Source organism: Oncorhynchus keta, chromosome 35, assembly GCF_023373465.1.
Source record: "Oncorhynchus keta strain PuntledgeMale-10-30-2019 chromosome 35, Oket_V2, whole genome shotgun sequence".
NCBI classification, from domain to species: Eukaryota; Metazoa; Chordata; class Actinopteri; order Salmoniformes; family Salmonidae; genus Oncorhynchus; species Oncorhynchus keta.
The window spans coordinates 1,146,733-1,170,692 of NC_068455.1; the positions used below are offsets into that span (position 1 = coordinate 1,146,733).

The 23,960-nt window shown below is 44.3% G+C and overlaps 1 protein-coding gene and 3 long non-coding RNA genes across 17 annotated transcripts; 3 read left to right on the forward strand and 1 right to left on the reverse strand.

The window, feature by feature from the left end:
* The first annotated feature begins 30 nt into the window (after positions 1-30).
* Positions 31-1,143, forward strand: LOC127915564 (uncharacterized). 2 transcript variants are annotated; one of them, XR_008091346.1, is made up of 3 exons: positions 31-57; positions 622-662; positions 885-1,143. It is a non-coding gene; the product is annotated as an uncharacterized LOC127915564 (long non-coding RNA). The 2 variants fall into 2 exon arrangements; XR_008091345.1 differs by lacking the exon at positions 31-57 and adding an exon at positions 163-189.
* A 462-nt stretch (positions 1,144-1,605) lies between these two features.
* rpia (ribose 5-phosphate isomerase A (ribose 5-phosphate epimerase)) lies at positions 1,606-23,863 on the forward strand. Of its 2 annotated transcripts, XM_052495877.1 has the most exons (9): positions 1,609-1,781; positions 7,798-7,858; positions 8,058-8,113; positions 8,198-8,257; positions 11,637-11,701; positions 17,438-17,506; positions 22,548-22,689; positions 23,163-23,262; positions 23,386-23,863. In XM_052495877.1, exons 1-9 carry the CDS (start codon positions 1,725-1,727, stop codon positions 23,481-23,483), a joined length of 708 nt encoding a protein of 235 aa, XP_052351837.1. In that variant the 5' UTR covers positions 1,609-1,724; the 3' UTR covers positions 23,484-23,863. The 2 variants fall into 2 exon arrangements, with proteins under 2 accessions (XP_052351838.1, XP_052351837.1); XM_052495878.1 differs by lacking the exon at positions 17,438-17,506 and having other exon boundaries at positions 1,606-1,781.
* LOC127915654 (uncharacterized) lies at positions 8,264-11,628 on the reverse strand. 11 transcript variants are annotated; one of them, XR_008091508.1, is made up of 6 exons: positions 11,324-11,628; positions 10,630-11,036; positions 10,089-10,313; positions 9,954-9,998; positions 9,503-9,592; positions 8,264-9,120 (listed from the first exon to the last, which is right to left on the reverse strand). It is a non-coding gene; the product is annotated as an uncharacterized LOC127915654 (long non-coding RNA). The 11 variants fall into 11 exon arrangements; XR_008091510.1 differs by lacking the exon at positions 10,089-10,313 and having other exon boundaries at positions 9,954-10,043; positions 10,540-11,036; XR_008091513.1 differs by lacking the exon at positions 8,264-9,120 and having other exon boundaries at positions 9,311-9,592; positions 10,179-10,268; positions 10,540-11,036.
* LOC127915655 (uncharacterized) lies at positions 13,164-14,131 on the forward strand. 2 transcript variants are annotated; one of them, XR_008091520.1, is made up of 3 exons: positions 13,164-13,230; positions 13,266-13,854; positions 14,011-14,131. It is a non-coding gene; the product is annotated as an uncharacterized LOC127915655 (long non-coding RNA). The 2 variants fall into 2 exon arrangements; XR_008091521.1 differs by having other exon boundaries at positions 13,301-13,854.
* Positions 23,864-23,960: the final 97 nt, after the last annotated feature.

Sequence of the window (23,960 nt, forward strand, 5' to 3'; positions counted from 1 at the left end):
AGATGGCAGGTTTAAAGCCTGATATTGACAGTGATGGTGTAGAGATGACAGGAGCAGGTTAAAAGCCTGATATAGACAGTGATGGTGTAGAGATGACAGGTTAACAGCCTGATATAGACAGTGATGGTGTAGAGATGACAGGTTAACAGCCTGATATAGACAGTGATGGTGTAGAGATGACAGGAGCAGGTTAAAAGCCTGATATAGACAGTGATGGTGTAGAGATGACAGGTTAACAGCCTGATATAGACAGTGATGGTGTAGAGATGACAGGTTAAAAGCCTGATATAGACAGTGATGGTGTAGAGATAACAGGTTAACAGCCTGATATAGACAGTGATGGTGTAGAGATAACAGGAGCAGGTTAAAGCCTATAGACAGTGATATGTAGAGATGACAGTTAACAGCCTGATATAGACAGTGATGGTGTAGAGATGACAGGTTAACAGCCTGATATAGACAGTGAGTGATGGTTAAAGCCTAGACAGTGATGGTGTAGAGATGACAGGTTAACAGCCTGGTTAACAGTGATGGAGTAGAGATGACCTAACATATAGACAGTGATGGTGTAGAGATGACAGGTTAAAGCCTGATATAGACAGTGATGGATAGAGATGACAGGTTAAAGCCTGATATAGACAGTGATGGTGTAGAGATAACAGGTTAATAGCCTGATATAGACAGTGATGGTGTAGAGATGACAGGAGCAGGTTAACAGCCTGATATAGACAGTGATGGTGTAGAGATGACAGGTTAAAAGCCTGATATAGACAGTGATGGTGTAGAGATGACAGGAGCAGGTTAAAAGCCTGATATAGACAGTGATGGTGTAGAGATGACAGGTTAAAAGCCTGATATAGACAGTGATGGTGTAGAGATGACAGGTTAAAGCCTGATATAGACAGTGATGGTGTAGAGATGACAGGAGCAGGTTAAAGCCTGATATAGACAGTGATGGTGTAGAGATGACAGGAGCAGGTTAAAGCCTGATATAGACAGTGATGGTGTAGAGATGACAGGTTAATAGCCTGATATAGACAGTGATGGTGTAGAGATGACAGGTTAAAGCCTGATATAGACAGTGATGGTGTAGAGATGACAGGTTAATAGCCTGATATAGACAGTGATGGTGTAGAGATAACAGGTTAACAGCCTGATATAGACAGTGATGGTGTAGAGGTGACAGGAGCAGTGGAATAGAGATACTAAGGGCAGGCATTTATTTCAGGTACAGAGGAAAATTGGGGAGCGGAGGACGGCAGGAAGGGACAGAAGAGAGGAGTCTATTTTTACAAGATGAAGGGTGGAACACAGCTGGTTGAATAAGTCCTCAATGTGAAAAGAAAGCACCCAACAGGAAACAGAGACCGTGGATCATGTGTTTATACTGTGTGGGCAGTATTTTAGAGAGAGAGGCTGAGATCTAGTATGAGGGGAAGGGGATACAATAAATTAGTTTAAAGAGTAGAACGTCATTTAGATGTAGTCTCAATATGTTATCGTTTTAATTAAAGATCAACGGGGCTGGCTGGGTCCACACTCCAGTACAGTAGGTGGCGGTCATGCACCATAACGTTGGATGCCAACCACCGATAAACCCCACCGAAGTAGAAGTTTTTACCACGTTGGTCCAGTGGCAGAAGACTCCTGCGAAGTCATCAACACGCTACGCTTCTTTTACAGCAGGACAGTTCTGCAGGAGGCTTTAGGGTCACAGAGGCGTCATGGCAGAAGAGGCCAAGAAACTAGCAGGCTACGCTGCGGTGGATAACCATGTCCAGGTCATAACATTTGGTATTGCATTGACGATACATTCATATAGCGAGTTAACTACAGGGGTTTGCTTTAGGCATTGACGATACATTCATATAGCGAGTTAACTACAGGGGTTTGCTTTAGGCATTGATACATTCATATAGCGAGTTAACTACAGGGGTTTGCTTTAGGGTGATAAGGGGCATACTGTGGTCCTTCTGTGGCTCAGTTGGTAGAGCATGGCGCTTGTAACGCCAGGGTAGTGGGTTCGATTCCCGGGACCACCCATACGTAGAATGTATGCACACATGACTGTAAGTCGCTTTGGATAAAAGCGTCTGCTAAATGGCATATATTATTATTACTCTGTTTACAACCTGACTGTCATGTGCAAGTTACTGATGCCGAACAACAGCTATATGAGCTGGCTAGTTAGCTACTAGTAGCTAGCAAACATTTGAATGGTGTACTTTTTAGCTAGACATATGACTTCCTAGTAGTTAGACATATGACTTCCTAGTAGCTAGACATATGACTTCCTAGTAGCTAGACATATGACTTCCTAGTAGCTAGACATATGACTTCCTAGTAGCTAGACATATGACTTCCTAGTAGCTAGACATATGACTTCCTAGTAGTTAGACATATGACTTCCTAGTAGCTAGACATATGACTTCCTAGTAGTAATGCACAAAGGAAGTTATTTGTTTCTACGCCAGCCAGGTAGCATGGTCAACTTTGGCACCACGTGGTTAGCTGTGCAACATGAGATAATACTGTCTCACCTTCTAGAGTTGCAAATTATTACCAGATAATGTGAATAAACTAAATATTTGTTTTATAGCCGTTACTGGGGGTTACAGGAGCATAGATCATTTTCGACCAAACTTAACTTGGTATCGACTCGACCAAACATCTATCTTCTAACATGTCTGTGTTCAGGTGGCGCTTTTGAATTGAGAAAATACTCCGTTATTAAAACAAAATAAATTCCTCCGAGCGTTAAATCCAGCAATGTGTAAATCGCCATGTTCTCTCATTGATCGAGACACGTGGATTTATTCTATGGTATATTGGCGATCCCACAATGTAATGTGCATCCTGCCACCCACTATGCGGGATGGAAACAAGATTCCCCCCAAACTGAACTTCCAATAAATCAAACAAACGTGCCTGTTAAAACCGATCTGATCCCTATACAGGCTCAAGAGGAACATTCATTATCATTCCCACATGCATCCTTGCTCAACAAAAGCATCCTAACCAGAAGTGATTCATTATCATTCCCACATGCATCCTTGCTCAACAAAAGCATCCTAACCAGAAGTGATGCATTATCATTCCCACATGCATCCTTGCTCAACAAAAGCATCCCAACCAGAAGTGATTCATTATCATTCCCACATGCATCCTTGCTCAACAAAAGCATCCCAACCAGAAGTGATGCATTATCATTCCCACATGCATCCTTGCTCAACAAAAGCATCCTAACCAGAAGTGATGCATTATCATTCCCACATGCATCCTTGCTCAACAAAAGCATCCCAACCAGAAGTGATTCATTATCATTCCCACATGCATCCTTGCTCAACAAAAGCATCCCAACCAGAAGTGATGCATTATCATTCCCACATGCATCCTTGCTCAACAAAAGCATCCCAACCAGAAGTGATTCATTATCATTCCCACATGCATCTTTGCTCAACAAAAGCATCCTAACCAGAAGTGATTCATTATCATTCCCACATGCATCCTTGCTCAACAAAAGCATCCCAACCAGAAGTGATTCATTATCATTCCCACATGCATCCTTGCTCAACAAAAGCATCCCAACCAGAAGTGATGCATTATCATTCCCACATGCATCCTTGCTCAACAAAAGCATCCTAACCAGAAGTGATTCATTATCATTCCCACATGCATCCTTGCTCAACAAAAGCATCCCAACCAGAAGTGATGCATTATCATTCCCACATGCATCCTTGCTCAACAAAAGCATCCTAACCAGAAGTGATTCATTATCATTCCCACATGCATCCTTGCTCAACAAAAGCATCCTAACCAGAAGTGATTCATCATTCCCACATTCCTTGCTCAACAAAAGCATCCTAACAGAAGTGATTCATTATCATTCCCACATGCATCCTTGCTCAACAAAAGCATCCTAACCAGAAGTGATTCATTATCATTCCCACATGCATCCTTGCTCAACAAAAGCATCCTAACCAGAAGTGATGCATTATCATTCCCACATGCATCCTTGCTCAACAAAAGCATCCTAACCAGAAGTGATTCATTATCATTCCCACATGCATCCTTGCTCAACAAAAGCATCCTAACCAGAAGTGATTCATTATCATTCCCACATGCATCCTTGCTCAACAAAAGCATCCTAACCAGAAGTGATTCATTATCATTCCCACATGCATCTTTGCTCAACAAAAGCATCCCAACCAGAAGTGATGCAGAAGTGCCTTCGGACAACACATACAGTGCCTTCTGACAACACATACAGTGCCTTCTGACAACACATACAGTGCCTTCTGACAACACATACAGTGCCTTCTGACAACACATACAGTGCCTTCTGACAACACATACAGTGCCTTCGGACAACACATACAGTGCCTTCTGACAACACATACAGTGCCTTCTGACAACACATACAGTGCCTTCTGACAACACATACAGTGCCTTCTGACAACACATACAGTGCCTTCAACACATACAGACAACACATACAGTGCCAACCGGACAACACATACAGTGCCAACCGGACAACACATACAGTGCCTTCTGACAACACATACAGTGCCTTCTGACAACACATACAGTGCCTTCTGACAACACATACAGTGCCTTCTGACAACACATACAGTGCCTTCTGACAACACATACAGTGCCTTCTGACAACACATACAGTGCCTTCTGACAACACATACAGTGCCTTCTGACAACACATACAGTGCCTTCTGACAACACATACAGTGCCTTCAGACAACACATACAGTGCCTTCAGACAACACATACAGTGCCTGACAACACATACAGTGCCTTCTGACAACACATACAGTGCCTTCTGACAACACGTACAGTGCCTTCGGACAACACATACAGTGCCTTCGGACAACACATACAGTGCCTTCTGACAACACATACAGTGCCTTCTGACAACACATACAGTGCCTTCTGACAACACATACAGTGCCTTCTGACAACACATACAGTGCCTTCTGACAACACATACAGTGCCTTCGGACAACACATACAGTGCCAACCGGACAACACATACAGTGCCTTCTGACAACACATACAGTGCCAACCGGACAACACATACAGTGCCTTCTGACAACACATACAGTGCCTTCTGACAACACATACAGTGCCTTCTGACAACACATACAGTGCCTTCTGACAACACATACAGTGCCAGACAACACATACAGTGCCAACCGGACAACACATACAGTGCCTTCTGATAACACATACAGTGCCAACCGGACAACACATACAGTGCCTTCGGACAACACATACAGTGCCAACCGGACAACACATACAGTGCCTTCTGACAACACATACAGTGCCTTCTGACAACACATACAGTGCCTTCTGACAACACATACAGTGCCAACCGGACAACACATACAGTGCCTTCGGACAACACATACAGTGCCTTCTGACAACACATACAGTGCCTTCTGACAACACATACAGTGCCTTCTGACAACACATACAGTGCCTTCTGACAACACATACAGTGCCTTCGGACAACACATACAGTGCCTTCTGACAACACATACAGTGCCTTCGGACAACACATACAGTGCCTTCGGACAACACATACAGTGCCTTCTGACAACACATACAGTGCCTTCTGACAACACATACAGTGCCTTCTGACAACACATACAGTGCCTTCTGACAACACATACAGTGCCTTCTGACAACACATACAGTGCCAACCGGACAACACATACAGTGCCAACCGGACAACACATACAGTGCCTTCGGACAACACATACAGTGCCTTCGGACAACACATACAGTGCCTTCGGACAACACATACAGTGCCTTCTGACAACACATACAGTGCCTTCTGACAACACATACAGTGCCTTCTGACAACACATACAGTGCCTTCTGACAACACATACAGTGCCTTCTGACAACACATACAGTGCCTTCTGACAACACATACAGTGCCTTCGGACAACACATACAGTGCCTTCTGACAACACATACAGTGCCTTCTGACAACACATACAGTGCCTTCTGACAACACATACAGTGCCTTCTGACAACACATACAGTGCCTTCTGACAACACATACAGTGCCAACCGGACAACACATACAGTGCCAACCGGACAACACATACAGTGCCTTCTGACAACACATACACATGCCTTCTGACAGTGCCTTCTGACAACGCATACAGTGCCTTCTGACAACACATACAGTGCCTTCGGACAACACATACAGTGCCTTCGGACAACACATACAGTGCCTTCGGACAACACATACAGTGCCTTCGGACAACACATACAGTGCCTTCTGACAACACATACAGTGCCTTCTGACAACACATACAGTGCCTTCTGACAACACATACAGTGCCTCTGGACAACACATACAGTGCCAACCGGACAACACATACAGTGCCTTCTGACAACACATACAGTGCCTTCTGACAACACATACAGTGCCTTCTGACAACACATACAGTGCCTTCTGACAACACATACAGTTCCTTCGGACAACACATACAGTGCCTTCGGACAACACATACAGTGCCTTCGGACAACACATACAGTGCCAACCGGACAACACATACAGTGCCAACCGGACAACACATACAGTGCCAACCGGACAACACATACAGTGCCTTCGGACAACACATACAGTGCCTTCGGACAACACATACAGTGCTATATACATACAGGACAATACACCGAAGCCTTCGGGGAAAGTATTCAGACAATGACAAAGAAAACAGGTTCATACATTTTAATTACATAAGTATTCAGACCCTTTGCTACGAGACTTGAAATTGAGCTTGGGTTCATCATACTATTTCCATTGATCATCCTTGATGTTTCTACAACTTGACGGGAGTCCACCTGCGGTAAATTGATTGGACATGATTTGGGAAGGCACGCAGCTGTCTATATAAGGTCTCACAGTTGACTGTGCATGTCAGAGCAAAAACCAAGCCACGAGGTCGAGCCACAGATCTGGGGAAGGGTACCAAAAAAAGTCTGCGGCATTGAAGGTCTTCAAGAACACAGTGGCCTCCATTATTCTTAAATGGAAGAAGTTTGGAACCACCAAGACTTCCTAGAGCTGGCCGCCTGGCCAAACTGAGAAATCGTGGGAGAAGGGCCTTGGTCAGGGAGGTGATCAAGAACCTGATGGTCACTCTGACAGAGCTCCATAGTTCCTCTGTGGAGATGGAAGAACCTTCCAGAAGGACAACCATCTCTGCAGCACTCCACCAATCAGGCCTTTATGGTAGAGTGACCAGGCGGCCACCTCTCCTGAGTAAAAGGCACATGACAGCTCGTTTAGTTTGCCAAAAGGTACCTAAAGACTCTCTGAACATGAAACAAGATTCTCTGGTCTGATGAAACCACGATTTAACTCTTTGGCCTGAATGTCAAGCGTCACATCTGGAGGAAACCTGACGCGGTGAAATGTGGTGGCAGCTGCATGTGTCTGTTATGGGTCTGTTCTAAGTGGCAGGGACCGGGAGACTTGTCTGGATCGAGGCAAAATGAATGGAGCAAAGTACAGAGCTCCTTGAAACCCCGCTCCAGAGCGCTCAGGACCTGCGACTGGGGTGAAGGTTCACCTTCCAACAGAACAACGACCCTAAGCACACAGCCAAGACAACGCAGGAGTGGCTTCGGGACAAGTCTCTGAATATCAGAATTCTAGACATTAGAGTTCTAGAGTTCTAGACATTATCTATCAGCATGTGCCCAGGTAATGTGTTATATTATATGAAATGTGCTGACTGTTACTTGTCTTTCCTTCCATCACAGAACAACCAGGTAGTTGGAGTGGGCAGTGGATCCACCATTGTGTATGCTGTAGACAGACTAGGTGAGGAGACTAGTATCCCAATGGTTGATTATAGAACAAGCCAAGCTAGTACTTTATTCATCCACAAAGGGCTTTAGTGAATAATGTAGGCTGGTCGATGAGCCTTTTTCAAATGTTGTGTTCTCTCTCATTAAGATGACTTGGAAATGTGATCTAACGTGTGTGTGTGTGTGTGTGTGTGTGTGTGTGTGTGTTCCAGCGGAGAGGGTTCGTCAGGAGAAACTCAACATCGTGTGTGTCCCCACCTCCTTCCAGGTGAAGTTGTCACTCTGTGGTGTAACACGACAACATTCCAGCTGAAGTTCCTTTGTGCCTTATCTTCTCCCTCCTCAACTCCAGGCTCGTCAGTTGATTCTGCAGCATGGTCTAACCCTATCGGATCTGGACAGACACCCAGAGGTACAGTCTTACTTCAGCTAGAAACAACTTTACCAGCTTTTCATGTGTTCCAATGCTGTTTTCAATGTTTCAGTTTCCTCTAGTCATTATCAGCAGTAACGTATCAGGGGTCATGTTAATGCAGAATTCTGCCCTTTTCACACACAAAAAAAAGATGAAATGCATAAGATCTTGCTGCTTTTTATAAAGCCACTTCTATCAGCAGGCAGCGCTCTGACTGATACCTTCTATCAGCGCTCTGACTGATACCTTCTATCAGCGCTCTGACTGATACCTTCTATCAGCGCTCTGACTGATACCTTCTATCAGCGCTCTGACTGATACCTTCTATCGGCAGGCAGCGCTCTATTTTTCTCCTGTTGAATGTAAGACATTAGGAAATGTAGCTGCCTACATTCTTCCTATGGTAGACCTAAACATTAGAAATGTAGCTACCTACATTCTTCCTATGGTAGGCCTAAACATTAGGAAATGTAGCTGTCTACATTCTTCCTATGGTAGACCTAAACATTAGAAATGTAGCTGTCTACATTCTTCCTATGGTAGACCTAAACATTAGAAATGTAGCTGTCTACATTCTTCCTATGGTAGGCCTAAACATTAGAAATGTAGCTGCCTACATTCTTCCTATGGTAGACCTAAACATTAGAAATGTAGCTGTCTACATTCTTCCTATGGTAGACCTAAACATTAGAAATGTAGCTGTCTACATTCTTCCTATGGTAGACCTAAACATTAGAAATGTAGCTGTCTACATTCTTCCTATGGTAGACCTAAACATTAGAAATGTAGCTGTCTACATTCTTCCTATGGTAGGCCTAAACATTAGAAATGTAGCTGCCTACATTCTTCCTATGGTAGACCTAAACATTAGAAATGTAGCTGTCTACATTCTTCCTATGGTAGACCTAAACATTAGAAATGTAGCTGTCTACATTCTTCCTATGGTAGACCTAAACATTATTATTATTATATTATAGAAATGTAGCTGCCTACATTCTTCCTATGGTAGGCCTAAACATTAGAAATGTAGCTGCCTACATACATTCATCCTATGGTAGACCTAAACATTAGAAATGTAGCTGTCTACATTCTTCCTATGGTAGGCCTAAACATTAGGAAATGTAGCTGCCTACATTCTTCCTATGGTAGGCCTAAACATTAGAAATGTAGCTGTCTACATTATTCCTATGGTAGGCCTAAACATTAGGAAATGTAGCTGTCTACATTCTTCCTATGGTAGACCTAAACATTAGAAATGTAGCTGCCTACATTCTTCCTATGGTAGACCTAAACATTAGAAATGTAGCTACCTACATTCTTCCTATGGTAGGCCTAAACATTAGGAAATGTAGCTGTCTACATTCTTCCTATGGTAGGCCTAAACATTAGAAATGTAGCTGCCTACATTCTTCCTATGGTAGGCCTAAACATTAGAAATGTAGCTGCCTACATTCTTCCTATGGTAGGCCTAAACATTAGAAATGTAGCTGTCTACATTCTTCCTATGGTAGGCCTAAACATTAGAAATGTAGCTGTCTACATTCTTCCTATGGTAGGCCTAAACATTAGAAATGTAGCTGCCTACATTCTTCCTATGGTAGGCCTAAACATTAGAAATGTAGCTGTCTACATTCTTCCTATGGTAGGCCTAAACATTAGAAATGTAGCTGCCTACATTCTTCCTATGGTAGACCTAAACATTAGAAATGTAGCTGTCTACATTCTTCCTATGGTAGGCCTAAACATTAGAAATGTAGCTGCCTACATTCTTCCTATGGTAGGCCTAAACATTAGAAATATAGCTGCCTACATTCTTCCTATGGTAGACCTAAACATTAGAAATGTAGCTGTCTACATTCTTCCTATGGTAGGCCTAAACATTAGAAATATAGCTGCCTACATTCTTCCTATGGTAGACCTAAACATTAGAAATGTAGCTGTCTACATTCTTCCTATGGTAGGCCTAAACATTAGAAATATAGCTGCCTACATTCTTCCTATGGTAGACCTAAACATTAGAAATATAGCTGCCTACATTCTTCCTATGGTAGACCTAAACATTAGAAATGTAGCTGTCTACATTCTTCCTATGGTAGACCTAAACATTAGAAATGTAGCTGCCTACATTCTTCCTATGGTAGGCCTAAACATTAGGAAATGTAGCTGTCTACATTCTTCCTATGGTAGGCCTAAACATTAGAAATGTAGCTGCCTACATTCTTCCTATGGTAGGCCTAAACATTAGAAATATAGCTGCCTACATTCTTCCTATGGTAGACCTAAACATTAGAAATGTAGCTGTCTACATTCTTCCTATGGTAGACCTAAACATTAGAAATGTAGCTGCCTACATTCTTCCTATGGTAGACCTAAACATTAGAAATGTAGCTGCCTACATTCTTCCTATGGTAGGCCTAAACATTAGAAATGTAGCTGCCTACATTCTTCCTATGGTAGACCTAAACATTAGAAATGTAGCTGTCTACATTCTTCCTATGGTAGGCCTAAACATTAGGAAATGTAGCTGTCTACATTCTTCCTATGGTAGACCTAAACATTAGAAATGTAGCTGCCTACATTCTTCCTATGGTAGACCTAAACATTAGAAATGTAGCTGCCTACATTCTTCCTATGGTAGACCTAAACATTAGAAATGTAGCTGTCTACATTCTTCCTATGGTAGGCCTAAACATTAGGAAATGTAGCTGTCTACATTCTTCCTATGGTAGACCTAAACATTAGAAATGTAGCTGCCTACATTCTTCCTATGGTAGGCCTAAACATTAGGAAATGTAGCTGTCTACATTCTTCCTATGGTAGACCTAAACATTAGAAATGTAGCTGTCTACATTCTTCCTATGGTAGACCTAAACATTAGAAATGTAGCTGTCTACATTCTTCCTATGGTAGACCTAAACATTAGAAATGTAGCTGTCTACATTCTTCCTATGGTAGACCTAAACATTATTATTATTATATTATAGAAATGTAGCTGCCTACATTCTTCCTATGGTAGGCCTAAACATTAGAAATGTAGCTGTCTACATTCTTCCTATGGTAGACCTAAACATTAGAAATGTAGCTGCCTACATTCTTCCTATGGTAGACCTAAACATTAGAAATGTAGCTGTCTACATTCTTCCTATGGTAGGCCTAAACATTAGGAAATGTAGCTGCCTACATTCTTCCTATGGTAGACCTAAACATGTTGCAGTAATGTATTTTCTGAAGGAAAATGATCTGATCACTCTATTTGAAGCAAAACAAAACAAAACAAAACACACGCAATATAAAAAGCAGGTGAAATGGTTTAAAACATATTTCTGAACTGTAACGTGGCCCCTGTGTATGCTGTTTGACCTCTAACCCCTCCCAGCTGGATGTGGCCATCGACGGGGCGGACGAGGTGGATGCGGCTCTCACACTCATCAAGGGAGGAGGGTAAGAAGCTTCTGTCTTAATCACCAGACTAGTCAGGTTCTAGGCTAGCCTGTTACTATCCATGCTGTCAGGTTCTAGGCTAACCTGTTACTATCCATGCTGTCAGGTTCTAGGCTAACCTGTTACTATCCATGCTGTCAGGTTCTAGGCTAGCCTGTTACTATCCATGCTGTCAGGTTCTAGGCTAGCCTGTTACTATCCATGCTGTCAGGTTCTAGGCTAACCTGTTACTATCCATGCTGTCAGGTTCTAGGCTAACCTGTTACTATCCATGCTGTCAGGTTCTAGGCTAACCTGTTACTATCCATGCTGTCAGGTTCTAGGCTAACCTGTTACTATCCATGCTGTCAGGTTCTAGGCTAACCTGTTACTATCCATGCTGTCAGGTTCTAGGCTAGCCTGTTACTATCCATGCTGTCAGGTTCTAGGCTAACCTGTTACTATCCATGCTGTCAGGTTCTAGGCTAACCTGTTACTATCCATGCTGTCAGGTTCTAGGCTAACCTGTTACTATCCATGCTGTCAGGTTCTAGGCTAGCCCGTTACTGTGCTGTCAGGTTCTAGGCTAACCCGTTACTATCCATGCTGTCAGGTTCTAGGCTAACCTGTTACTATCCATGCTGTCAGGTTCTAGGCTAGCCCGTTACTGTGCTGTCAGGTTCTAGGCTAGCCCGTTACTATCCATGCTGTCAGGTTCTAGGCTAGCCTGTTACTATCCATGCTGTCAGGTTCTAGGCTAACCCGTTACTATCCGTGCTGTCAGGTTCTAGGCTAACCCGTTACTATCCGTGCTGTCAGGTTCTAGGCTAGCCCGTTACTATCCGTGCTGTCAGGTTCTAGGCTAGCCCGTTACTATCCGTGCTGTCAGGTTCTAGGCTAGCCCGTTACTATCCATGCTGTCAGGGTCTAGGCTAGCCTGTTACTATCCATGCTGTCAGGTTCTAGGCTAACCCGTTACTATCCGTGCTGTCAGGTTCTAGGCTAACCCGTTACTATCCGTGCTGTCAGGTTCTAGGCTAGCCCGTTACTATCCGTGCTGTCAGGTTCTAGGCTAACCCGTTACTATCCGTGCTGTCAGGTTCTAGGCTAACCCGTTACTATCCGTGCTGTCAGGTTCTAGGCTAACCCGTTACTATCCGTGCTGTCAGGTTCTAGGCTAGCCCGTTACTATCTGTGCTGTCAGGTTCTAGGCTAACCCGTTACTATCCGTGCTGTCAGGTTCTAGGCTAGCCCGTTACTGTGCTGTCAGGTTCTAGGCTAGCCCGTTACTATCCGTGCTGTCAGGTTCTAGGCTAGCCCGTTACTATCCGTGCTGTCAGGTTCTAGGCTAGCCCGTTACTATCCGTGCTGTCAGGTTCTAGGCTAGCCCGTTACTATCCTTGCTGTCAGGTTCTAGGCTAGCCCGTTACTATCCGTGCTGTCAGGTTCTAGGCTAGCCCGTTACTATCCATGCTGTCAGGTTCTAGGCTAACCCGTTCCTATCCACGCTGTCAGGTTCTAGGCTAGCCTGTTACTATCCATGCTGTCAGGTTCTAGGCTAACCTGTTACTATCCGTGCTGTCAGGTTCTAGGCTAACCCGTTCCTATCCATGCTGTCAGGTTCTAGGCTAACCCGTTCCTATCCATGCTGTCAGGTTCTAGGCTAACCCGTTACTATCCATGCTGTCAGGTTCTAGGCTAGTCCGTTACTATCCATGCTGTCAGGTTCTAGGCTAGCCCGTTACTATCCATGCTGTCAGGTTCTAGGTTAGGAAGGATGTCTGTATCAATACACCCAGTCACTACAAAGATACAGGCATCCTTCCTAACTCAGTGTATCAATACACCCAGTCACTACTAAGATACATACGTCCTTCCTAACTCAGTGTATCAATACACCCAGTCACTACACAGATACAGGCATCCTTCCTAACTCAGTGTATCAATACACCCAGTCACTACAAAGATACAGGCATCCTTCCTAACTCAGTGTATCAATACACCCAGTCACTACAAAGGTACAGGCATCCTTCCTAACTCAGTGTATCAATACACCCAGTCACTACACAGATACAGGCATCCTTCCTAACTCAGTGTATCAATACACCCAGTCACTACAAAGGTACAGGCATCCTTCCTAACTCAGTGTATCTATACACCCAGTCACTACAAAGGTACAGGCATCCTTCCTAACTCAGTGTATCAATACACCCAGTCACTACACAGATACAGGCTTCCTTCCTAACTCAGTGTATCAATACACCCAGTCACTACACAGATACAGGCTTCCTTCCTAACTCAGTGTATCAATACACCCAGTCACTACACAGATACAGGCATCCTTCCTAACTCAGTGTATCAATACACCCAGTCACTACAAAGATACAGGCATCCTTCCTAACTCAGTGTATCAATACACCCAGTCACTACACAGATACAGACATCCTTCCCAACTCAGTGTATCAATACACCCAGTCACTACACAGATACAGGCATCCTTCCTAACTCAGTGTATCAATACACCCAGTCACTACACAGATACAGACATCCTTCCTAACTCAGTGTATCAATACTCACCACAAAGATACAGGCATCCTACATCCTATCTACAGGATGTCTGTATCTGTGTAGTGACTGGGTGTATTGATACAGACATCCTTCCTAACTCAGTGTATCTGTGTAGTGACTGGGTGTATTGATACACTGAGTTAGGAAGGATGCCTGTACCTTTGTAGTGACTGGGTGTATTGATACACTGAGTTAGGAAGGACGTATGTATCTTAGTAGTGACTGGGTGTATTGATAGATTCACCCTGCTCAAAAGGATATTGTCTGATTTTATTTTATCCATCAACCAATCAATAGGTGCCCTTTGCGAGGCATTGAATCTGTGTTTGAGATTCACTGATCGACTGAGGGAACTTAAATGATTGTGTGTATGTGTGGGGTACAGATATGGAGTCATTATTGCACAGTGAGTCTATGCAACCTGTGACTTGTTAAGCACGTTTTAATCCTGAACTTATTTAGACTTAATGTAACAGAGGTTGAGTACTTATTGAGTCAAGACATTTTAGCTTTTCATTTTTAATAATTTTAACACAACATTATTCCACTTGTCATTTATGGGGTATTGTATGTATGCTAGTGACCCTAAACATCTCAACTGAATCCATTTGAAATTCTGGTGTGAAGGCTCTGCTATCCATGCTGCCAGGCCCCCTGACTCGTTCTCTCTCTCCGGCTCATAGAGGCTGCCAGACTCCCTGACTCGTTCTCTCTCTCCGGCTCATAGAGGCTGCCAGGCCCCCTGACTCGTTCTCTCTCTCCGGCTCATAGAGGCTGTCTGACTCCCTGACTCGTTCTCTCTCTCCGGCTCATAGAGGCTGCCAGACTCCCTGACTCGTTCTCTCTCTCCGGCTCATAGAGGCTGCCAGGCCCCTGACTCGGCCCCCTTCTCTCTCTCCGGCTCATAGAGGCTGCCAGGCCCCCTGACTCGTTCTCTCTCTCCGGCTCATAGAGGCTGCCAGGCCCCTGACTCGTTCTCTCTCTCCGGCTCATAGAGGCTGCCAGGCTCCCTGACTCGTTCTCTCTCTCCGGCTCATAGAGGCTGCCAGGCCCCTGACTCGTTCTCTCTCTCCGGCTCATAGAGGCTGCCAGGCCCCCTGACTCGTTCTCTCTCTCCGGCTCATAGAGGCTGCCAGGCTCCCTGACTCGTTTCTGGCTCATAGAGGCTGCCAGGCTCCCTGACTCGTTCTCTCTCTCCGGCTCATAGAGGCTGCCAGGCTCCCTGACTCGTTCTCTCTCTCCGGCTCATAGAGGCTGTCTGACTCCCTGACTCGTTCTCTCTCTCCGGCTCATAGAGGCTGTCTGACTCCCTGACTCGTTCTCTCTCTCCGGCTCATAGAGGCTGTCTGACTCCCTGACTCGTTCTCTCTCTCCTGGCTCATAGAGGCTGCCAGCCTCCCTGACTCGTTCTCTCTCTCCGGCTCATAGAGGCTGTCTGACTCCCTGACTCGTTCTCATAGAGGCTGTCTGACTCCGGCTCATAGAGGCTGCCAGGCTCCCTGACTCGTTCTCTCTCTCCGGCTCATAGAGGCTGCCAGGCTCCCTGACTCGTTCTCTCTCTCCGGCTCATAGAGGCTGTCTGACTCCCTGACTCGTTCTCTCTCTCCGGCTCATAGAGGCTGCCAGGCCCCCTGACTCGTTCTCTCTCTCCGGCTCATAGAGGCTGCCAGGCTCCCTGACTCGTTCTCTCTCTCCGGCTCATAGAGGCTGCCAGGCTCCCTGACTCGTTCTCTCTCTCCGGCTCATAGAGGCTGTCTGACTCCCTGACTCGTTCTCTCTCTCCGGCTCATAGAGGCTGTCTGACTCCCTGACTCGTTCTCTCTCTCCGGCTCATAGAGGCTGTCTGACTCCCTGACTCGTTCTCTCTCTCCGGCTCATAGAGGCTGTCTGACTCCCTGACTCGTTCTCTCTCCGGCTCATAGAGGCTGCCAGCCTCCCTGACTCGTTCTCTCTCTCTCGGCTCATAGAGGCTGTCTGACTCCCTGACTCGTTCTCTCTCTCCCGGCTCATAGAGGCTGTCTGACTCCCTGACTCGTTCTCTCTCTCCGGCTCATAGAGGCTGCCAGGCTCCCTGACTCGTTCTCTCTCTCCGGCTCATAGAGGCTGCCAGGCTCCCTGACTCGTTCTCTCTCTCCGGCTCATAGAGGCTGTCTGACTCCCTGACTCGTTCTCTCTCTCTCCGGCTCATAGAGGCTGCCAGGCCCCCTGACTCGTTCTCTCTCTCCGGCTCATAGAGGCTGCCAGGCTCCCTGACTCGTTCTCTCTCTCCGGCTCATAGAGGCTGCCAGGCCCCCTGACTCGTTCTCTCTCTCCGGCTCATAGAGGCTGTCTGACTCCCTGACTCGTTCTCTCTCTCCGGCTCATAGAGGCTGTCTGACTCCCTGACTCGTTCTCTCTCTCCGGCTCATAGAGGCTGTCTGACTCCCTGACTCGTTCTCTCTCTCCGGCTCATAGAGGCTGTCTGACTCCCTGACTCGTTATATCTCCTCCGGCTCATAGAGGCTGTCTGACTCCCTGACTCGTTCTCTCTCTCCGGCTCATAGAGGCTGTCTGACTCCCTGACTATTCTCTCTCTCCGGCTCATAGAGGCTGCCAGGCCCCCTGACTCGTTCTCATAGAGGCTGTCTGACTCCCTGACTCGTTCTCTCTCTCCGGCTCATAGAGGCTGTCTGACTCCCTGACTCGTTCTCTCTCTCCGGCTCATAGAGGCTGTCTGACTCCTGACTCGTTCTCTCTCTCCGGCTCATAGAGGCTGCCAGGCTCCCTGACTCGTTCTCTCTCTCCGGCTCATAGAGGCTGTCTGACTCCCTGACTCGTTCTCTCTCTCCGGCTCATAGAGGCTGTCTGACTCCCTGACTCGTTCTCTCTCTCCGGCTCATAGAGGCTGTCTGACTCCCTGACTCGTTCTCTCTCTCCGGCTCATAGAGGCTGTCTGACTCCCTGACTCGTTCTCTCTCTCCGGCTCATAGAGGCTGTCTGACTCCCTGACTCGTTCTCTCTCTCCGGCTCATAGAGGCTGTCTGACTCCCTGACTCGTTCTCTCTCTCCGGCTCATAGAGGCTGTCTGACTCCCTGACTCGTTCTCTCTCTCCGGCTCATAGAGGCTGTCTGACTCCCTGACTCGTTCTCTCTCTCCGGCTCATAGAGGCTGTCTGACTCCCTGACTCGTTCTCTCTCTCCGGCTCATAGAGGCTGTCTGACTCAGGAGAAGATCGTAGCCGGCTGTGCCAAACACTTCATCGTCATCGCTGACTTCAGGTGGGTCTGTGTGTTCAAATGAAGTTGTATTTGTCACATGTATCGTAAACGCCGTGTCGACAACATTGAAATTATTTACTGACGGGTCCTTTTCCAACAATGCAGAGAGAAAGATATGATAGAAACAGTGACACCAGGAATAAATATTGAATAACAAAAAATAATAGTGTAAAAATATCATGGTTATATACAGGAAGTACCAAGTTATATATATATATATATATATACACACACACATACACACACACATACACACACACACACACGCACAGGAAGTACCAGGTAATAACATGGCTATATATACAGGGAGTACCAGGTAATAACATGGCTATATATACAGGGAGTACCAGGTAATAACATGGCTATATACAGGAAGTACCAGGTAATAACGTGGCTATATACAGGGAGTACCAGGTAATAACGTGGCTATATACAGGGAGTACCAGGTAATAACGTGGTTATATACAGGGAGTACCAGGTAATAACGTGGCTATATACAGGGAGTACCAGGTAATAACATGGCTATATACAGGGAGGTAATAACATGGCTATATACAGGGAGTACCAGGTAATAACATGGTTATATACAGGAAGTACCAGGTAATAACATGGCTATATATACAGGAAGTACCAGGTAATAACGTGGCTATATACAGGGAGTACCAGGTAATAACGTGGCTATATATACAGGGGGTACCAGGTAATAACGTGGCTATATATACAGGGAGTATAAGGTAATAACATGGTTATATACAGGGAGTACCAGGTAATAACATGGCTATATACAGGAAGTACCAGGTAATAACATGGCTATATACAGGAAGTACCAGGTAATAACGTGGCTATATACAGGGAGTACCAGGTAATAACGTGGCTATATATACAGGGGGTAATAACATGGCTATATACAGGGAGTACCAGGTAATAACATGGCTATATACAGGGAGGTAATAACATGGCTATATACAGGGAGTACCAGGTAATAACATGGTTATATACAGGAAGTACCAGGTAATAACATGGCTATATATACAGGAAGTACCAGGTAATAACGTGGCTATATACAGGGAGTACCAGGTAATAACGTGGCTATATATACAGGAAGCACCAGGTAATAACATGGTTATATATACAGGAAGCACCAGGTAATAACATGGTTATATATACAGGGAGTACCAGGTAATAACATGGCTATATACAGGGAGTACCAGGTAATAACATGGCTATATACAGGAGTACCAGGTAATAACATGGCTATATACAGGAGTACCAGGTAATAACATGGCTATATATACAGGGAGTACCAGGTAATAACGTGGCTATATACAGGAGTACCAGGTAATAACGTGGCTATATATACAGGGAGTACCAGGTAATAACGTGGTTATATACAGGAGTACCAGGTAATAACATGGCTATATATACAGGAGTACCAGGTAATAACGTGGTTATATAAGCGTGGTTAACGTGGCTATATACAGGAGTACCAGGTAATAACATGGTTATATACAGGGTGTACCAGGTAATAACATGGTTATATACAGGAAGACCAGGTAATAACATGGCTATATACAGGAAGTACCAGGTAATAACATGGCTATATACAGGGTGTACCAGGTAATAACATGGCTATATACAGGGAGGTAATAACATGGCTATATACAGGAAGTACCAGGTAATAACATGGTTATATACAGGGAGGTAATAACATGGCTATATACAGGAGAGTACCAGGTTATATACAGGAGTACCAGGTAATAACATGGCTATATATACAGGAGTACCAGGTAATAACGTGGTTATATACAGGGAGTACCAGGTAATAACGTGGCTATATATACAGGGAGTACCAGGTAATAACATGGCTATATATATATAATAATAGGAGGTAATACATGGCTATATACAGGGACTACCAGGTAATAACGTGGCTATATATACAGGGAAGTACCAGGTAATAACATGGCTATATACAGGAGAGGTAATAACATGGCTATATACAGGGAGGTAATAACATGGCTATATACAGGAGTACCAGGTAATAACGTGGTTATATACAGGAGGGTAATAACATGGCTATATACAGGGAGTACCAGGTAATAACGTGGCTATATATACAGGAGTACCAGGTAATAACATGGTTATATATATATACAGGGAGTACCAGGTAATAACATGGCTATATATACAGGAAGTACCAGGTAATATCATGGTTATATACAGGGAGTACCAGGTAATATCGTGGCTATATATACAGGGAGTACCAGGTAATATCGTGGCTATATATACAGGGAGTACCAGGTAATATCATGGCTATATACAGGGAGTACCAGGTAATATCATGGTTATATACAGGGAGTACCAGGTAATATCGTGGCTATATATACAGGGAGTACCAGGTAATAACATGGCTATATACAGGGAGTACCAGGTAATAACATGGTTATATACAGGGAGTACCAGGTAATAACATGGCTATATACAGGAAGTACCAGGTAATAACATGGCTATATACAGGGAGTACCAGGTAATAACATGGTTATATACAGGGAGTACCAGGTAATAACATGGGTATATACAGGGAGTACCAGGTAATAACATGGCTATATACAGGGAGTATCAGGTAATAACATGGCTATATACAGGGAGTACCAGGTAATAACATGGCTATATACAGGAAGTACCAGGTAATAACATGGCTATATATAAAGGAAGTACCAGGTAATAACATGGTTATATACGGGAGTACCAGGTAATACCATGGTTATATACAGGGAGTATCAGGTAATAACATGGCTATATACAGGGAGTACCAGGTAATAACATGGCTATATATACAGGGAGTACCAGGTAATAACATGGTTATATACAGGAAGCACCAGGTAACAACGTGGTTATATATACAGGAAGTACCAGGTAATAACATGGTTATATACAGGAAGCACCAGGTAATAACGTGGTTATACAGAAAGTACCAGGTAATAACATGGTTATATACAGGAAGTACCAGGTAATAACATGGTTATATACAGGGAGGTAATAACATGGTTATATACAGGGAGGTAATAACATGGCTATATACAGGGAGTACCAGGTAATAGCATGGCTATATACAGGAAGTACCAGGTTATAACGTGGCTATATACAGGGAGTACCAGGTAATATCGTGGCTATGTATACAGGGAGTACCAGGTAATAACATGGCTATATACAGGGAGGTAATAACATGGCTATATACAGGAAGTACCAGGTTATAATGTAGCTATATACAGGAAGTACCAGGTTATAACGTGGCTATATACAGGAAGTACCAGGTAATAACATGGTTATATACAGGGAGGTAATAACATGGCTATATACAGGAGTACCAGGTAATAACATGGCTATATACAGGAGGTAATAACATGGTAATATACAGGAGGTAATAACATGGCTATATACAGGAAGTACCAGGTAATAACATGGCTATATACAGGAGTACCAGGTAATAACATGGCTATATACAGGAAGTAGGTAATAACATGGCTATATACAGGAGTACCAGGTAATAACATGGCTATATACAGGAGGTAATAACATGGCTATATACAGGAGTACCAGGTAATAACATGGCTATATACAGGGAGGTAATAACATGGCTATATACAGGAAGTATCAGGTAATAACATGGCTATATACAGGAAGTACCAGGTAATAACATGGCTATATACAGGAAGTACCAGGTAATAACATGGCTATATATACAGGAAGTACCAGGTAATAACATGGTTATATACAGGGAGGTAATAACATGGCTATATACAGGGAGTACCAGGTAATAACATGGTTATATACAGGGAGTACCAGGTAATAACATGGTTATATACAGGGAGTACCAGGTAATATCGTGGCTATGTACGGGGGGATACACGCTAACATTATAAGCAGCAAGCTAGCATCGTGAAGGTCGACCAGACCAGGTTGTGAAGCTAGCCACAATAAGGATTAGGCACAATAGTGGAATTTGCAGTGTGCCTTCAAAATAGAGTGCACCTCATTGAAAGTGATGCGGAATTGGTGGAATCATGCCATATTTAGACTAGATAATGTTAAACAAGGTTGGAATGTGAAGCAATGAAATGAGGTATCAGTCTACTCTGTGACACCCACACAACACAACTGGGGAGAGTTGATGCAAATATTAGCGTTGTAGCTCTTATCGTGGGACTGACTGTGAAATGTGTGAAATCAGATTATTGTCAAATTAACAATACCCAAGATATTTTTACCCAATTTCCTCAGAGTTGTTAGACTCCAAAACATCCACAAAGTATTGTTTTCCTCTGGAATAGTTTTTGGGCTGACAAATGTGGCCATTCAGTCCTCCAACATTCCAACCTGTACAGTTATGAATGTCCCCAATGCAGTTCTGAAGTACAATATTCAATTATTGTCAAATTAACAGATTATTGTCATTTCTGTCACTACTATGTCAATGACCTATTTTACATGATGACACCTAGCTATATAGCTAGCTAGCTAACTACAGCTACTGAAACAGGTGTTTACTGGGGAAGAACATAGTTTGCATCCATCAGCTAGCTGCGTCTTAATGACCAGCACTGTAGGTGACGCGAGACAACTTTACCAGCATCATAGCATAGCATCATAGCATAGCATCATAGCATAGCATCATAGCATAGCATCATAGCATAGCATCATAGCATAGCATCATAGCATAGCATCATAGCATTTCATCGTTGTGATGCATGAAATACGAGTGATAGTGTAACCAATGTGTAGTAACTACGTAAAAAATGTATGAATGCGTTAAATTATGTGACGCCTTATTCAGGTCCTGATTGGTCAACAAGCTGATTGGACACACGTCCAAAGACCCTGAAGGCGTTCCGTAGACTCCTGTAATTGCGGATTATCTTTAACATTGTTGATTTATTGACTTGTTTACTTTGGCTAAGTATCATATACAGGTTTTAAATACGAAGAAACATGCACTTGCCTAAAAGGTTGAAGTTCACAAGCCCCTGACCTCCCCCTACAGGAAGGACTCCTCGGTCCTGGGTCAGCAGTGGAAGAAGGGTGTTCCTGTTGAGGTGATCCCTGTGGCCTACGTCCCCGTCTCCAGGACGATAGCCAAGCGCTTCGGAGGGGAGGCAGTACTCCGCATGGCCGTCAGTAAAGCTGTGAGTCACCATACGTCACACATGACAAATCCTTACACCATCTTCCTCTTCCTGTTGTCCTGCTTTCAATAGCGATCGCAACTGAATTCATTATGGTCTGTTGTAGTTACTGCATGGATTGGTTACATTTCTGGAGTTGACATTTCATATTCACTATAATACACAACAAATTACTTAAGTGAACCACTGCACTAACGGAGGTTGAGATGGTTACACTTACTCTCTGTGAGTGAGAGGCAGAGGGTTTTGATTGGTCTTCCTGTCCACTAGCAGCTGTTCTGATTCGTCTCTCTCTGAGGTTTTAGTGTTGTGGTAGAACATGGTGCTTGTAACCCCGGGGTTGTGGGTTCGATTCCCACGGGAGACCAGCACGTAGAAATACATAAACTTAAGTCTCTCTCTGGATAAGAGCTTCTGCTACATGACCGACATGTCAATGTAACTGATGTGATTGGTCCGTCTCCCCATCTCAGGGTCCGGTGGTAACAGACAACAGTAACTTCATTCTGGACTGGAAGTTTGAACACGCTCACAACTGGAAGGAGGTCAATACCGCTATTAAGATGATACCAGGTACACAGTCTACAAAACACACACAGCTCTGTTTCTATCATCATCATAGACAGTGTGGCTGGTCAACTGACTGTTTCTTCAGTGAATATGGTTTTCTCTCTTCCTCCTTCTTCTTCTCTCTAGGTGTGGTAGAGACGGGTCTGTTTGTGGGGATGGCTGAGAGGGTGTACTTTGGGATGGAGGATGGCAGTGTTCGTGTGAGAGACCCTCCAGTCATCTGACCTGTCTGGGACCTTCCACCAACCTCCCTGTCTGGGACCACCATCTAAACCACAGTGCCTTCTATTCTGGGACCACCATCTAAACCACAGTACCTTATATATTGGGTCCCAAATGGCACCCTATCCTTTACAAAGTGCACTACTTTTGACCAGCCCTATGGGTTATGATGGGGTTAGGGTCCTATGTAGCGGATAGGGCGCCATTGGGGGAAACCATATTCTTTCACCTATGGACTCTGCCTGATCTGACATGGTGTATAACTACAGGTTGACCTCACAACATCTACCATGACATGTACAGGCTCTACCTTTTTGTATGTTTAAAAGTTGAAACATGTATGTACACATAAATACATTAAACGATGAAAAACGAGGTTATACATTCTTGCCTGCACTGGTGCTTCTAAATAAATGGTAGAACAGCAATATATTTAGGTGCCTGTATTTGGCACACCGTTTGGGTCTTTGCATGTTTAA